Source organism: Ranitomeya variabilis, chromosome 4, assembly GCF_051348905.1.
Source record: "Ranitomeya variabilis isolate aRanVar5 chromosome 4, aRanVar5.hap1, whole genome shotgun sequence".
Taxonomy (NCBI): domain Eukaryota; kingdom Metazoa; phylum Chordata; class Amphibia; order Anura; family Dendrobatidae; genus Ranitomeya; species Ranitomeya variabilis.
This window is the reverse complement of record NC_135235.1, coordinates 170,533,407-170,548,665: the sequence shown is the minus strand read 5'-3', so window position 1 is coordinate 170,548,665 and position 15,259 is coordinate 170,533,407. Positions and strand designations below refer to the sequence as shown.

General features: G+C 43.6%; 1 protein-coding gene across 3 annotated transcripts in view; it reads right to left on the bottom strand.

The window, feature by feature from the left end:
- The window catches only part of RASGEF1A (RasGEF domain family member 1A), a 238,387-nt gene that overhangs the window by 26,028 nt on the left and 197,100 nt on the right, over positions 1-15,259 (bottom strand). For all 3 annotated transcript variants that reach the window (XM_077259373.1, XM_077259370.1, XM_077259374.1), the window contains exons 3-9: positions 13,867-13,995; positions 9,827-9,964; positions 5,871-6,092; positions 5,677-5,751; positions 5,374-5,466; positions 3,695-3,797; positions 731-810 (exon numbers count right to left, since the gene is read on the bottom strand). In XM_077259373.1, coding sequence (XP_077115488.1) covers positions 731-810; positions 3,695-3,797; positions 5,374-5,466; positions 5,677-5,751; positions 5,871-6,092; positions 9,827-9,964; positions 13,867-13,995 — 840 coding nt within the window. The remainder of the gene's footprint in view (positions 1-730; positions 811-3,694; positions 3,798-5,373; positions 5,467-5,676; positions 5,752-5,870; positions 6,093-9,826; positions 9,965-13,866; positions 13,996-15,259) is intronic.

Sequence of the window (15,259 nt, the reverse complement as noted above, 5' to 3'; positions counted from 1 at the left end):
CTACACAGGGATGGATACAATCACAAAACCTCCAGACTGTTAGAAGGGCAAATAAAAAGATGGCTTAAAGGGAATAAACCCCTTCTGAACATTTGTTTTTTACTTGCATTCATGTCTTTGTTTCTAAAACAATTTTTTCCATTGGATGGACCTTCTATATAATGTATGTTTCTCAGGCATGGGCTACAGAATGAGTAACTGAAAATCTGTAAGGAAGCCTATACCTCTTATCTTTCTTCTTCCGAGCTCCTCTCAGCCTAATTTATGACCACAAAGTTCAGTTCAAGGTTCATGTCATCAAATCAGCTGAGAGAAGCTTAGAAAAGGAAGAGAAGACTTATAAACTCTCCAGCCTCGCTGACAGATTTCTACTTACCTCATTCTGCAGCCAGCAATAGACAATCCACCACAAAAGGCTATAGACAAACACCGTAAAATGTTTAATGAATAACACATGACAAAATGTTTGGGTTTTTTAGCCAAAAATACTTGATGCATTACTTGCATGATTCAATTAATACAAAAAAATCCCCAGGAGTCCAGATTCTTTAAACTGATGGTGGAACAGGTTTACTGGGAAACAAGATCATTTCGGATTGGCGGTAAACTATGAGGATACATTATAACCAGGTCCCCATTGCCAAGTAATCTACCAGATGAACTAAACATAGGCTTCCTGGATTAAAACTGTACTATGATATACTTAATAGTAAATAATTCTTTTACTAACCTCCAACACATCAAACTTAGCCGTTTTGACTTTTGACCATGTTTTCTTGAGCCTTGCCACAGGACTGAGGTTCATCCCAGCTGCAAAACATCACACAATTCATTTACATTATTAAAACCTAATACAAGCAGAAATGCAATAATCTGTGAATAAAGAATTAAAGGAGGTCAGAAGTCAAGATAAATTTTACTGTAACTCCCTATCTATTTAGTCCCATCTAAGCTATTTTCTAATATACTCGTATTAAAAAATCCCCTACCCTTCCCTACCTACACAGTCCACCTGCTATTCTTTTTTTTTTTCCTATTTCCTGTTTAATGATGCTTTGTTGAGTATTCCAGTGCATGCTGGGATAATCAAACCAAGCGTCATCAGAGCAGGGGGCAGAGGATGCGGTCACTGTCACAGCCCCTGCCTCCTCCCCGAAAGAAGCGACATCAGAGCAGGGGGCAAAGGATGCGGTCACTGTCACAGCCCCTGCCTCCTCCCTGAAACTAAGCATCATCAGAGCAGGGGGCAAAGGATGCGGTCACTGTCACAGCCCCAGCCTCCTCCCTGAAAACAAAGCGTCATCAGAGCAGGGTGCAAAGGAAGCGGTCACTGTCACAGCCCCTGCCTCCTCCCTGAAGGAAGCTACATCAGAGCAGGGTGCAAAGGATGCGGTCACTGTCACAGCCCCTGCCTCCTCCCCGCAAGAAGCGACATCAGAGCAGGGGGCAAAGGATGCGGTCACTGTCACAGCCCCTGCCTCCTCCCTGAAATGAAGCATCATCAGAGCAGGGGGCAAAGGATGCGGTCACTGTCACAGCCCCTGCGTCCTCCCTGAAACAAAGCATCATGAGAGCAGGGGGCGGAGGATGCGGTCACTGTCACAGCCCCAGTCTCCTCCCTGAAAGCGACATCAGAGCAAGGGGCAAAAGATGCGGTCACTGTCACAGCCCCTGCCCCCTCCTGAAAGAAGCGACATCAGAGCAGGGGCAGAAGATGCAGTCACTGTCACAGCCCCTGCCCCCTGCGTGAAACAAAGCATCATGAGAGCAGGGGGCAGAGGATGCGGTCACTGTCACAGTCCCAGCCTCCTCCCTGAAAACAAAGCGTCATCAGAGCAGGGTGCAAAGGAAGCGGTCACTGTCACAGCCCCTGCCTCCTCCCTGAAATGAAGCATCATCAGAGCAGGGGGCAAAGGATGCGGTCACTGTCACAGCCCCTGCCTCCTCCCTGAAATGAAGCATCATCAGAGCAGGGGGCAAAGGATGCGGTCACTATCACAGCCCCTGCGTCCTCCCTGAAACAAAGCATCATGAGAGCAGGGGGCGGAGGATGCGGTCACTGTCACAGCCCCAGTCTCCTCCCTGAAAGCGACATCAGAGCAAGGGGCAAAAGATGCGGTCACTGTCACAGCCCCTGCCCCCTCCTGAAAGAAGCGACATCAGAGCAGGGGCAGAAGATGCAGTCACTGTCACAGCCCCTGCCCCCTGCGTGAAACAAAGCATCATGAGAGCAGGGGGCAGAGGATGCGGTCACTGTCACAGTCCCTGCTCCCTGCCTGAAACAAAGCATCATGAATACAGTGGCAGTGGATGCGGTCACGGTCACAGCCCCTGCCTCCTCCCTGAAACAAAGCGTCATCAGTGACGCTAGTTTCAGGGGCTGTGCTTATCCCTGCTGTGTCCCTCACTGCAAGCTGTATACTTTACGATCTGCACAGTGACAGTGACCGCTCTGTTGTTGGCTCAGATCGGTAATAATTAGCCAGGAACAGAGCGGTGTCAGAATATTCAGCATGCAGAGACCAGCAATGTCACTAGCGGGAGCTGCGCTAGTCTCCTGCACGACGGGTCTTCTGACATTACTCTGTTGCTGACTGATTATTACGGATCTTTGCCTACAACAGAGAGGACTCTGTCACTTTGCAGATCACATAGTGCACAGTTCACAGGGAGGGACACAGCAGGGATGAGCACAGCCCCCTGAAATGGGCGTTACTGATGAAGCTTCGTTTCAGAGAGGGGGCAGGGGCTGTGACAGTGACCGCATCCTTTGCCCCCTGCTCTGATGACGCTTTGTTTCAGGGAGGAGGCAGGGGCTGTGACAGTGACTGCAGCCTCTACACCCTGCTCTGATGCCGCTTCGTTTGAGTATCCCAGCATGCCCTGTGACTCTCAAAGTGTCAGCACACAGGAAATAGGAAAAAAATAGAATAGCAGTTATAGTAGGTAGGGAAGAAAAGGGAATTTTTACTACAAGTATACTAGAAAATAGCTTAGATTACGGCTCTAAATAGATAGGGATTTAGAAAAATTTAGTTGACTTTGGACCACCTCTTTAAGGACAATAAAGTATCTAATGAACTAAGTAAATGGGTCCCAAATGATCAAAGCTTTTAAGTGACAATTCTGGAGGAAAAAGCTTTGAAAAGTTGCAAAACTTTGGCACAACTCGGAGTTTCACAAATATTTTGTGACTTTTGGCATTTTCACCCTAGAGTTTTGATGTAAAAGCTTTGATGAATCTGGCTAAGTTTCGCCTAGCTCTGCCAAAATGAAGAAGAAACGGGCGGAGGTGGAGCTGAGCGGGGGCATGCGGTGGGTGTGACACCACAGATTGTCATAATTCATTCTTATGCCAGAAACCTTACTCCAGTCCTTGAGGCACACAGAAGAGCACGGCTGTTAATGAATCAGGAGCGTCTGACTCCAACACGCCTTTTCATCAAGACCATTGTGAACATGGTTAGTCTAAATGATTTGAGGCCTTAGATATGTAATCCAGTTATTAAAAATAGTATAGGAAGACCTGGCACTTTGTCTTATTTGTTCCACTTGTAAGAAAGACACATAATGTGACTGTATTCTAGCAGTAAGTGACTATTCAAAATGAGAATTGGGCCTGTCTCTGGATGAGCCCCTACAGTAACCATATGGGCATTGCCTATCTGAAAAACATCTTCTAATATAAACTTACAAATTATGGCCATCATAGAGTTGAAATTGCCGATATTGAAACACTCCCGGGCAACGTCTATGAAGAACTCCATCACTCTTGTTCTCTGCTTCTTTTTTACAACCTGTGAGAGATACAACATATCAATGATTTTTAGTGAAAATATGAATATACTAAATATAAACGATTTTTAAATAAACTTGTAGAATCTATATGGGGTTGTAAATTAATAACCTAACTACAATGCAACCTTCTGTGCCTTCAGATGCATGTAACAGAGTATGGAGTCAGGTTTGATGACTGAGATGAGTGGAGTAACGAAGTTATAGGGCCCCAATGCAAAATCTGACCCCAGATCTCCTGCCTATCTTGTGCTTTAACTGGTATAGTGGTGTCAGAGGCAGCTTTGGACTAATCCAGACCTCACAGCTACACATTTGCGCAAACAGCAGGAAATAAGGCTTTCAACTTAGTCACCAAAATTAATACTGTACGGAAGGCTTAACAATAAAAAATAGTCATCTAAAAATGTAGGAATTATAATCCTATCATTTTACAATTTCAGTCATCAGCACTATAAAGAAAAGTAATCCTGGGAGTTGGGTGGAGAACAAGAAGAACGTGACTTCATTCTTACCCAAATGGCTTATTAACAATGGATCTGGAGGTATTTAAGTAGAAATAATAAGGTCCTGGCCACTTACTCATTGTGTATCGGAGAGAGAGGTCTGTGACACTAGTAAGATGCTAAAAGAAAGAATGAAGGGACTGTGTTCGAGATGTAAATAAAGGCAAAAACAACATCTTCAGGAGCCAGGTGATCCTTTACAGGATCCGCTCCCATTGTGCCATTGTTACCCATTTTCTGTTACATCATTTGTATCCTTCTATTAACCCATATATGTGGTTTTCCTGGCTGTATGCAAGATTCACAATAGGCTTTGGCTGATATGTACAGAATATAAGTGACATGCAGAAGCACAAAACATTGGTTAAGTTTAAAAAACAAACCTGTGACTGGCTCCTAGTTTTTCTAAGAAAATAGCATGCCTAATTGAAAAGGAAGTTAAAGAGCGCAGATCTTTGTCACACCACAAGACTTGAGGACCTGTTGTAACAGCATGAAACAGGAAACTTGTAGCCAGAGCAAAAGGTCAAAATAGCAGACTCTTTTTTCATGCAGTATTATAAATGTAGAAGTGGTGAAATATTATGTGAAAAATGACTGCCCTATGTAAATGGCAGTTATATTATTCTCAGGATCCCACTGCTTGGTCCTAGGGAACATGACATCCTTTGTGGATGTAGTTACTGGTCATTGTCAGATCATCCATCTCAATACTGCAATATCATGAGTTTGGTGTCATTTGTCCATACGCTTTCAATGGGGAAAGGAGAATAAGCTGTTACGGGACACCTCTGGCAATGACTTATGCCCCTGAGAACAAGAATTTGTGGGGTCACCTTTAGTAGGGTGCTCAGTCTGATCACATCTAAAACTGGCAACTTGTTGTCCTGATCACTAAATGTGGTTGTTAGCTCTTACCATATACTTATTACATCTCCAATTTACTCCTGACATAGGCTAGCCCACTCCACTCCACAAAATACTGTGATTTACCAAAAAGAGGGCAGCACAACTCACAAAGAATAGTAGTTGTATAATATCATGGTAAATGGACATTCCTTCCAGAACTCACTTTGCATATCTCTGTAGCCACCAGCATACTGAGGCAGTTAAACCAGTTGTCATAGGCCTCTAGGTTATAGGTCTTGGCGACATCACTTCGGCACTGAGGAATAATAGAAAATACTGAATATTGTTAGGAGGAAGGATACATTTGGAAGGTTTTATGGAAAGTCTGATAATGCAGCTGTGTATTTAGAATAACTGGAGTCCTCTGGATGTTGTCAAATATATCAGAAATATAGAGTACGGTGTGCAGTGACTGGTATAGGATATCACTAGTATAGGTAGTCTGCGATAACTAGCAGTAACATACCTTATGGTTATCCAGAGAGTCCATGTGACTGATTATCTGCATTAGATCTTCAGGGTAAATGTTTCCTAGTCGTTCCTGTTACAGAACAAACGCCGTAAGTATCAAGATGTCAATCTTCTTTTCCATTTGTATTCTTCTAAGGGTTTAGACGCATAGTGTAGCTTTAGGCTGACTTATCCAGCAATGATACTCACTAGTTCGATTGTCGTCAGCTGTTGGGCCAAGACAAGTGGGTCTCCACACACGCTCAAGATATCTTTTTGTGCAGACTGGGGCTTGGCTTTGAGAATTGTCCCTTTGTCCATAACTGGCTGTCGGATCTTTTCGCGAATCTCTTGATACTGGCCCCGTGTGGAAAGAGCCAGCAGCACATTCTGGGTCATCTGACTGATACTCTTCTTTATTGTACCATTCTCCTAAATGGAAAATGAAGAACAATATGTCACATTGTTGAGTGATACAAACTATGGACTGAATGGTTATAAACATATACAGTAATACTGCGGTCTGATGGATGTGAACTAAAGTTTATCATCATAATGAGATGTTGTAACCAAAGATGTAATACAGGAGGAGCAGAGGTAACAGTCCACTGAGGTGCCCACGGGTATTAAGAGTCAGATGGTAGCTGGGGGTTGTAGCCACAAACTCCATTAGGAGGTATATGTAAACAAACAGATCATCCAAGAAGTAATCATGGGGTCGCCAGTGAACAGCTATTATTATTATTCTCCTCTTTTGTCATTGCAAAAGGCCCCAATCTAATCCCCAATTGATGATATTAGGGGTGGAACAATCAGGAGTCTACCAATGGTCTATTTCCCACTCCTCATTTAATACACAAGCACACTCGATGTGAGTATATGGGTGGCATTGGAAGGAATAGCAGTCGGCTGCTCAAACATGTAACTACGGTATGTATCTTCTATGTATATATGTGTGCGTTAGTGCCACAAAGTACCTCTCACAGTGCAAATGAGCAAAAGGAGGTCAAGAGTATTTTTAAACAACTATATCAATTTATTAAATAAAGCAGAAGAGATTATTATATCAATTCAGAGTATCGCAAACCAAGCAGGCATATAGGGGAATTCTACCAGGATATACACTACTGTTCAAAAGTTAGGGTCACCTAGACAATTTTGTGTTTTACATGAAAACTCATACTTTTATTAATCAAATGAGTTGCCAAATGAATTGAAAATCTAGTCGAGACATTGACAAGGGTAAAAAAAAAGATTATTTGAAATAATTATTTTCTCCTTCAAACTTTGCTTTTGTCAAAGAATGCTCCCTTTGCAGCAATTACAGCATTGCTGCCCTTTGGCATTCTAGCAGTTAATTTGCTGAGGTAATCTGGAGAAATTTCACCCCATGCTTCCAGAAGCCCCTCCCACAAGTTGGTTTGCCTTGATTTGCACTTTTTGCGTACCGTACGGTCAAGCTGCTCCCACAACAGCTCAATGGGGTTGAGATCTGGTGACTGCGCTGGCCACTCCATTACAGATAGAATACCAGCTGCCTGCTTCTTCCCTAAATAGTTCTTGCATAATTTGGAGGTGTGCTTTGGGTCATTGTCCTGTTGCAAAATGGAGTGATAGCCTTCCTTATTCAATATCCCTTTTACCTTGTACAAATCTCCCACTTTACCAGCACCAAAGCAACCCCAGACCATCACATTACCTCCACCATGCTTGACAGATGGCGTCAGACACTCTTCCAGCATCTTTTCAGTTGTTCTGCGTCTCACAAAGGTTCTTTTGTGTGATCCAAACACCTCAAACTTGGATTCGTCTGTCCATAACACTTTTTCCCAGTCTTCCTCTGTCCAATGTCTGTGTTCTTTTGCCCATATTAATCTTTTCCTTTTATTAGCCAGTCTCAGATATGGCTTTTTCTTTGCAACTCTGCCATGAAGGCCAGCATCCCAGAGTCGCTTCTTCACTGTAGACGTTGACACTGGCGTTTTGCGTGTACTATTTAATGAAGCTGCCAGTTGAGGACCTGTGAGGCGTCGATTTCTCAAACTACAGACTGTAATGTACTTGTCTTGTTGCTCAGTTGTGCAGCGGGGCCTCCCACTTCTCTTTCTACTCTGAAGGGAGTAGTACACACCGTTGTGGGAAATCTTTAGTTTCTTGGCAATTTCTCGCATGGAATAGCCTTAATTTCTAAGAACAAGAACAGACCGTCGAGGTTCACATGAAAGTTCTTTTTTTCTGGACATTTTGAGAATTTAATGGAACCAACAAATGTAATGCTCCAGATTCTCAACTAGCTCAAAGGAAGGTAAGGTTTATAGGTTCTCTAATCAGCCAAACTGTTTTCAGCTGTGCTAGCATACTTGCACAAGGGTTTTCAAGGGTATTTTAACTATCCATTAGCCTTCTTACACAGTTATCAAACACAAAGTACCATAAGAACACTGGAGTGATGGTTGTTGGAAATGGGCCTCTATACACCTATGAAGATATTGCATTACAAACCAGACGTTTGCAGCTAGAATAGTCATTTACCACATTAACAATGTATAGAGTGCATTTTTGAATCATTTAATGTTAGCTTCATTGGAATAAAACTGTGTTTTTCTTTCAAAAATAAGGACATTTCTAAGTGACCCCAAACTTTTGAACGGTAGTGTAGCAAAATATGATCTATATATTATGCACTAAAAAATATCTGAGCTGAACAGCACCATAAAAATAGTAAATAATTAGACCAGTTTTAGGTGGACCTATTGCTTATGCTCCAATTGTCCCAAAGAGAACATCATATGCCAGTGCATATGAAGAAGACATGGCGAAATGCGCGTAGATGCGGCAGGCTGGGGTCCAGGTGTCCATTACTATGTAAGTTATAGCAAAGCACATGCACTTTACCCTTTATCTATTACCTATTTGCACTTCATGCACTCCAGCACTTTGTATAGTGTTCCATTGCACTGAGGCTCCCTTGCACTGGCATATGATGTTCTCTTTGGGACAATCGGAGCATCAGCAATAGGTCCAGCTAAACTAGTCTTTATAATTATTTACTATTTTTATGGTGCTGTTCTGCTCAGACATTTTAGTACATAATCTATAGGTCATATTTTGCTATATCCTGGTAGAATTCCCCTATATTGCTGCTTGGTTTGCGATACTCTGAATTGATATAATAATCTCTTGTGATTTATTTAATAAATTGATATGTTTGTTTAAAAATACTCTCGACTTCGTTTTGCTCATTTGCACTAAGAGGTACTTTGTGGTATTTATCTTTTGAGTTATCTCTACTTTTCAATGTGTTTAGACCTAATTTGGGATTTATTTGTGTTTAAATGTGTGCATTAGTGTAACCCAAACTGGACAAATGGCCAATAGAGACTTGGTCATCTTCCACCCAATGGAAACCATAGACATAAGATAGCTGATAATGTCGTGTCCTTCCACTTAAAACCAACTGGACCAGCAATCTTCATACTTATATTGAGTACAACAATACAAAAGGTAACTGAATCTATATCCTAAAGAGACTGCTTCATTTCTAGAAGTGGTCACATGGAAGGCCAAACACTTAGAAGTTCCAAACCATCAGAAAACCACAGGTTACCTATATGTTTTATGAGTACAGTTTTACATTGCACGGTCATGGTTAACTATATAAATGCTCAGCAAGCATATTGTTTTATGAATTGACAAAAATGAGCCTGTGAATACAAATGATTGCATTGTTCATGAGTAGCCGGTGTGCATTATGCTTCGCGGCTGGAGCACTAGAAGGGGCAGATGGTACAATGATGATGTCCAGAGACAGCACTCTGCCTGTGTGAGCTCGAAAACTGATAACAAAAGCCCCTTTCTTGTTGCTTGGCTCATGCAGGCAGCAACAAGAGTGAATGATAAATGAAATGGAGACTAATTGCGTGAAATTATCTGTCTTTCTTCATCTGAAGTCGGGCCATGCTTTCATTTCTCCAACTGATAGCACAGCTCTCCCGCCAATGCCATCTTTTCAGTTTTAGATTATCACAGTTAAAAACAATCAAGTGGATTAACCCTCTCAGAAATTGTCATAATAATCCATGTAATGAAATGAGAAAGTCACTGCTATTCGAGAGGGAGAGAGAACATCGGAAAATAGCCCTCGTCTATCACCTTAAGTTTCTCACCTCATCACATTGTGTGATCCGATGTGCAATCTCCTTTAGCTCCTTCCTGGCTCTTTCATCCTGGAAGTCGAAAGGAAATGTCTCAGTCCATTCCCTCAGCAACTGAATGATTTTAGCAGCAAAAGACTTCAGTTTCGCCTGTATCAAGATAAATCACATTTATTTATTTTAAAAGTGTAGCCATCACATCAGTTACACAGGTATTCCACTCCTCTCTTTTTATCTACCAAAATAATACACCACGGTGATATGCGGTTATTTATTTTGTTAGCAAACTCAGACCAAACAAAAGAACAGAAAAACCCATTCAAGCATTTGACCCTTTTTATTGTGTGTATGGAAAAAAGGAGCCACTAACATCAAACCTGGCCTGATTCACATTTACAAGGACATTACACCTGTTCTCGCACTGGTTTAGGGCTCACTCACATCAGTTTTTGTCATACGTGATCTGCCTATTTTATGTGGGCACATTCATTTGCACTAGTATATTTACTACACAGGGACACATTATACTGTATGTGGAGCACTGTGAGGGCATCATACTGTATGGAGCACTGTGGGGGCATCATACTGTATGGAGCACTGTGGGGGCATCATACTGTATGGAGCACTGTGGGGGCATCATACTGTATGGAGCACTGTGGGGGCATCATACTGTATGGAGCACTGTGGGGGCATCATACCGTATGGAGCACTGTGGGGGCATCATACTGTATGTGGAGCATTGTGGGGGCATCATACTTTATGTGGAGCACTGTGGGGGCATCATACTGAATATGGAGCATTGTGGGGGCATCATACTGAATGTGGAGAACTGAGGGCATCATACTGTATGTGGAGCATTGTGAGGGCATCATACTGTATGTGGATCACTGTGGGGGCATCATACTGTATGTGGAGCACTGTGGGGGCATCATACTGTATGATGAGCATTGTGGGGGCATCATACTGTATGAGGAGCATTGTGGGCATCATACTGTTTGTGGAGCAATGTGAGCATCATACTGTTTGTGGAGCAATGTGAAAGCATCATACTGTATGTGGAGCATTGTGGGGGCATCATACTGTATGTGGAGCATTGTGGGGGCATCATACTCTATGTGAATCACTGTGGGCATCATATTGTTTGTGGAGCATTGTGATGGCATCATACTGTATGTGGAGCATTGTGGGGGCATCATACTCTATGTGGATCACTGTGGGCATCATACTGTTTGTGGAGCATTGTGATGGCATCATACTGTTTGTGGAGCATTGTGATGGCATCATACTGTATGTGGAGCATTGTGGGGGCATCATACTCTATGTGGATCACTGTGGGCATCATACTGTATGAGGAGCACTGTGGGCATCATACTGTTTGTGGAGCAATGTGAGAGCATCATACTGTTTGTGGAGCATTGTGATGGCATCATACTGTTTGTGGAGCAATGTGAAAGCATCATACTGTATGTGGAGCATTGTGGGGGCATCATACTGTATGAGGAGCATTGTGGGGGCATCATACTGTATGAGGAGCACTGTGGGCATCATACTGTTTGTGGAGCAATGTGAGAGCATCATACTGTTTGTGGAGCATTGTGATGGCATCATACTGTTTGTGGAGCAATGTGAAAGCATCATACTGTATGTGGAGCATTGTGGGGGCATCATACTGTATGAGGAGCATTGTGGGGGCATCATACTGTATGAGGAGCACTGTGGGCATCATACTGTTTGTGGAGCAATGTGAGAGCATCCTACTGTATGTGGAGCACTGTGGGGGCATCATATGCTGTATGGAGAAATCATTATGGGCACATATGTCATGTTATGGCATCATACTATGTGAAGGACACTCTGGGGGTATCATATTGGTTGCTGTGGACACTGTAGGGGCCATGAACAGGATGCTATATATGTGTCTTATATCAAGGGCTGGGTGAAGGTAGGGTATTGGCTTAACATAACATGTAAATTGTCGTTGTACGTTATGCACCCCACAGTGTGTGCCACTCTTTCTTATCTTTGAAAGTTGGATGTATGGCATTGGGGCAAGCTGTGCCACCCTTTAATGGTGATGCTCAGTTCCAGCTGACTAAAAAATGAATGAGATCATTGCTTTCCACGGATATGGACGAGCAGAGACGTCATGTACGAGCTGTCAGCGTGCTCTATAAGGAAGTGGTGTAGGCTGCTCTATAAGAAGAATATGTGCGCTGCTTCCTGTGGAACAACACTTGTCACACTACGTAAGCATGAAACTTCCCATTAGAGTCCCCCTCATCCCTCCTACAATCTTTATGTCACACATAGCACAGCATCAAAATAAAAACAGGGGCGTATGGGAAATCCACAGTAAACTTTCACTTCTACAGGCTGGAAACCCCCCGAGAAATGTCATACTGTTCCTTACGAGCGGCGTAGAACGATGCCAATGACGAGTATGTGAACAGGAGTGGGCTGCTGCCGAACAGTTGCTAAGAGAATCTGACGTGGCTGTCTGAGACGAATCACGGGCGTACCGTGTCTGCTGTGCAGCAGCTTCTCCTCTACATCCCCGTACTGTGGTCTGCTATTGCACAGGTAACAGCTGGCAGTTTAGTGTCCACTGTACAGACGCTCCTGCACCCTCCACATCTTGGTTCTTTCATAAAATGCCAACACTGACCCTGAAGTAAAGAGACAGGCAGGCAGGGGACGTATCGGCCGTAATAATGCAGATTTATACTGCATTCAAGGCAGGAGGGGACAGGAGAGCAATACATGCACCATTTGTAGTCCAATAGTTCATCATAATGCACAATTCCACCTGCTTTTGGGGTGGTAGTGGCCCCCTCACCTCTTGAACCCCCGGGTGCATCTGCACAGGTTGCACCAATGGTATGTCTGCCCCGATTCAAGCTCTATAGAAAGCTGGGTGAGAACTAGTATCAATGTAGGACTCGTAAGACGAATATATTAGGATGATTCACACAAAAGGTCAATCAGAAGCATCTAGGAGCCCATCTAGCAGAGGAATGATGAAGGGTAGTTACTAGAACATACGTTGTTGTTTTTTAAATCATGCTGGGTCATTGAAAAGACAAACTAAAGGGTTGGACAGCCACTTCAGGATACATGATTTGGAATATGTAAAATCACCAAAACAATTTCCACCAAAAAAGCAGCAGACATTTATGTAGGTACCAAGAGAAAAAAAAAAGATCAGTGACAAGAAAATATTCAAACCTACAACATGCTATACTTACTATATTAAAAAAATAATTACTGTACCATAGAGCACAAAATAAATGAATAAAAATGGAAAAATACATTGTTTTTACAGCTACTAACTGCTACAAGCAGAATTTGTAGTTTTAGCTTAAACAGGCTGTTAATGAGCATTGTCTGCCTGCACATTGCCACCGTGCGGACAGTATGTGACCTTCACATCATATATGGCCAGCTACCGGAACACACGTCTCAAGTAGCAGGAATAATGACCATATTTCACCTGCTGACAACCAGTGACAGATTTGTTCTAGCACCTAATCATAAAATCTGATAGACAATCTTTGCTATAGTTTTGTGTGGCCCAGTGGCCATGAAGACTAAAGGTACCGTCACACTCAGCAACTTTGCGACGAGAACGACAACAATCCGTGACGTTGCGGCGTCCTGGATAGCGATCTCGTTGTGTTTGACACGCAGCAGCGATCTGGATCCCGCTGTTATATCGCTGGTCGGAGCTAGAAGTCCAGAACTTTATTTCGTCGCCAGGTCGGCGTGTATCGTCATGTTTGACATCAAAAGCAACGACGCCAGCAATGTTTGACATGGAGCTAACAACCAGCGAGAACGAGAAGTGAGTCGCCGTTACGTCACAGGATCGCTCCTGCATCGTTCTGGAGTTGCTGTGTTTGACGTCTCTACAGCGACCTAAACAGCGACGCTCCAGCGATCTAGTTTAGGTCGGCTCGTTGTCTATATCGCCGCAGCGTCGCTGAGTGTGACGGTACCTTAAAGAACCCCTGGGATGGTGCAGACCTGCTCTGTGCCTCCTCCAGCGTCCTTACCTTGTCAGCCTCCATTCCAGCTTCCAGCTGTTGTTTCTGTTTGATGCAGATCTGTCCCACTTTTGCTAGGATCTCATGGGGGTGGATAAACACACGTGCACTCAGCAGGAAGGTGACGATGTAGGTTCTCTGGGGGGAAGAAGTACAGGTTTCAATATAAAAATCATCTTCTGCTCATAGTCATTATCCTGATATAGGATTATAATTACATGGATCTGTAGACCAGATTGTGATTTGTGGGAGACGTGACCCTGACAAGGTTCGGCACTACCTGTAATGATTGATAGGCCAATTTACTGGAAATAAAAGTGCACAAACCTGGCAAAGCCATGTCTCCACACGTCTTTATATAGCAGACCATATACATTACCGGAAACCTGTCGCCCAACCATGGGCATCAGAGCCTGGAAGCATGATTGCAGCATTGACCAGGGTCTATAGGCAGAACCAGGGTTAATCAGACTACACCCATCTTCTCTCTGCTCCAAGTGACTGACAGGTCTCTCCCTATGTACACACATGGTGTAGACCAACTAGAGCGGTGCTGTGAGAAGCTGGCCGGGGGAGCACCAGATTAGCCACATCTCAGCCTATAGCCCTCTTGTAGGCTTTCCATCTATGCTTAATAGAAACCTGGCTGCAATCATGCAATGATTCCTAGTGCCCGTGGTTAGGGCAGAAAGAATCTACTGACGGCTTCTCTTTATGGCTCGATTAGGTTAAAATGTGACAGCATTTTAGTGTCTGTATAACGACCTCAATACTTGGACCTTCTCTTGCTCAAAAACACTGGAACTAGAGAAGAAAGCTGCTGTCAGGCAGCAAATATATTTCATGGTTCTATCAATCGATGACCCCAAAATATCAATATTTGGGTATTTATGCAGGAGTCAGCAGCTTGTCTTATTGACTCCACCACCCTGGAAATAACGGCTCCGTGCAGAACCCTGGAGAAAGGTGAGAACGGGCCAGCTAGGACCAGTGACCCTACGTTGTCTGCAGCTTCTAAAGTAAAACGCAGTTGTAGAAACTTCAGCGTTTTGCTGAATCGACTTTTGGGGAACGTAACCATCCTTTCGTTTACGTCAGTAGCCTGGAGCGGTGCTGTGACTTGCCAATCATGCCATCCAGCTTCTGACTTTTGATGAAGGGTAGAGGGAAGGATTCTGGGAGCGAAAACTGCTAATGTTTGCGTTACACCTGTAACATGCCCTTAGGGAGCAGCTCCTAAATGTGTGGGGTAGCATGAAATAACACTCCTGCCTGCTCCGCTTCTGTCTGAATTTGTCTTGGCTCCTCACCGCACGGCGTGTTTGCTTCCAGTTTGTTTGCTTTAAAATGCTTTTTTCCCACAGTCAGCGTAGCAAACCCTGGCGGCGGTCTCTCCCCTGTG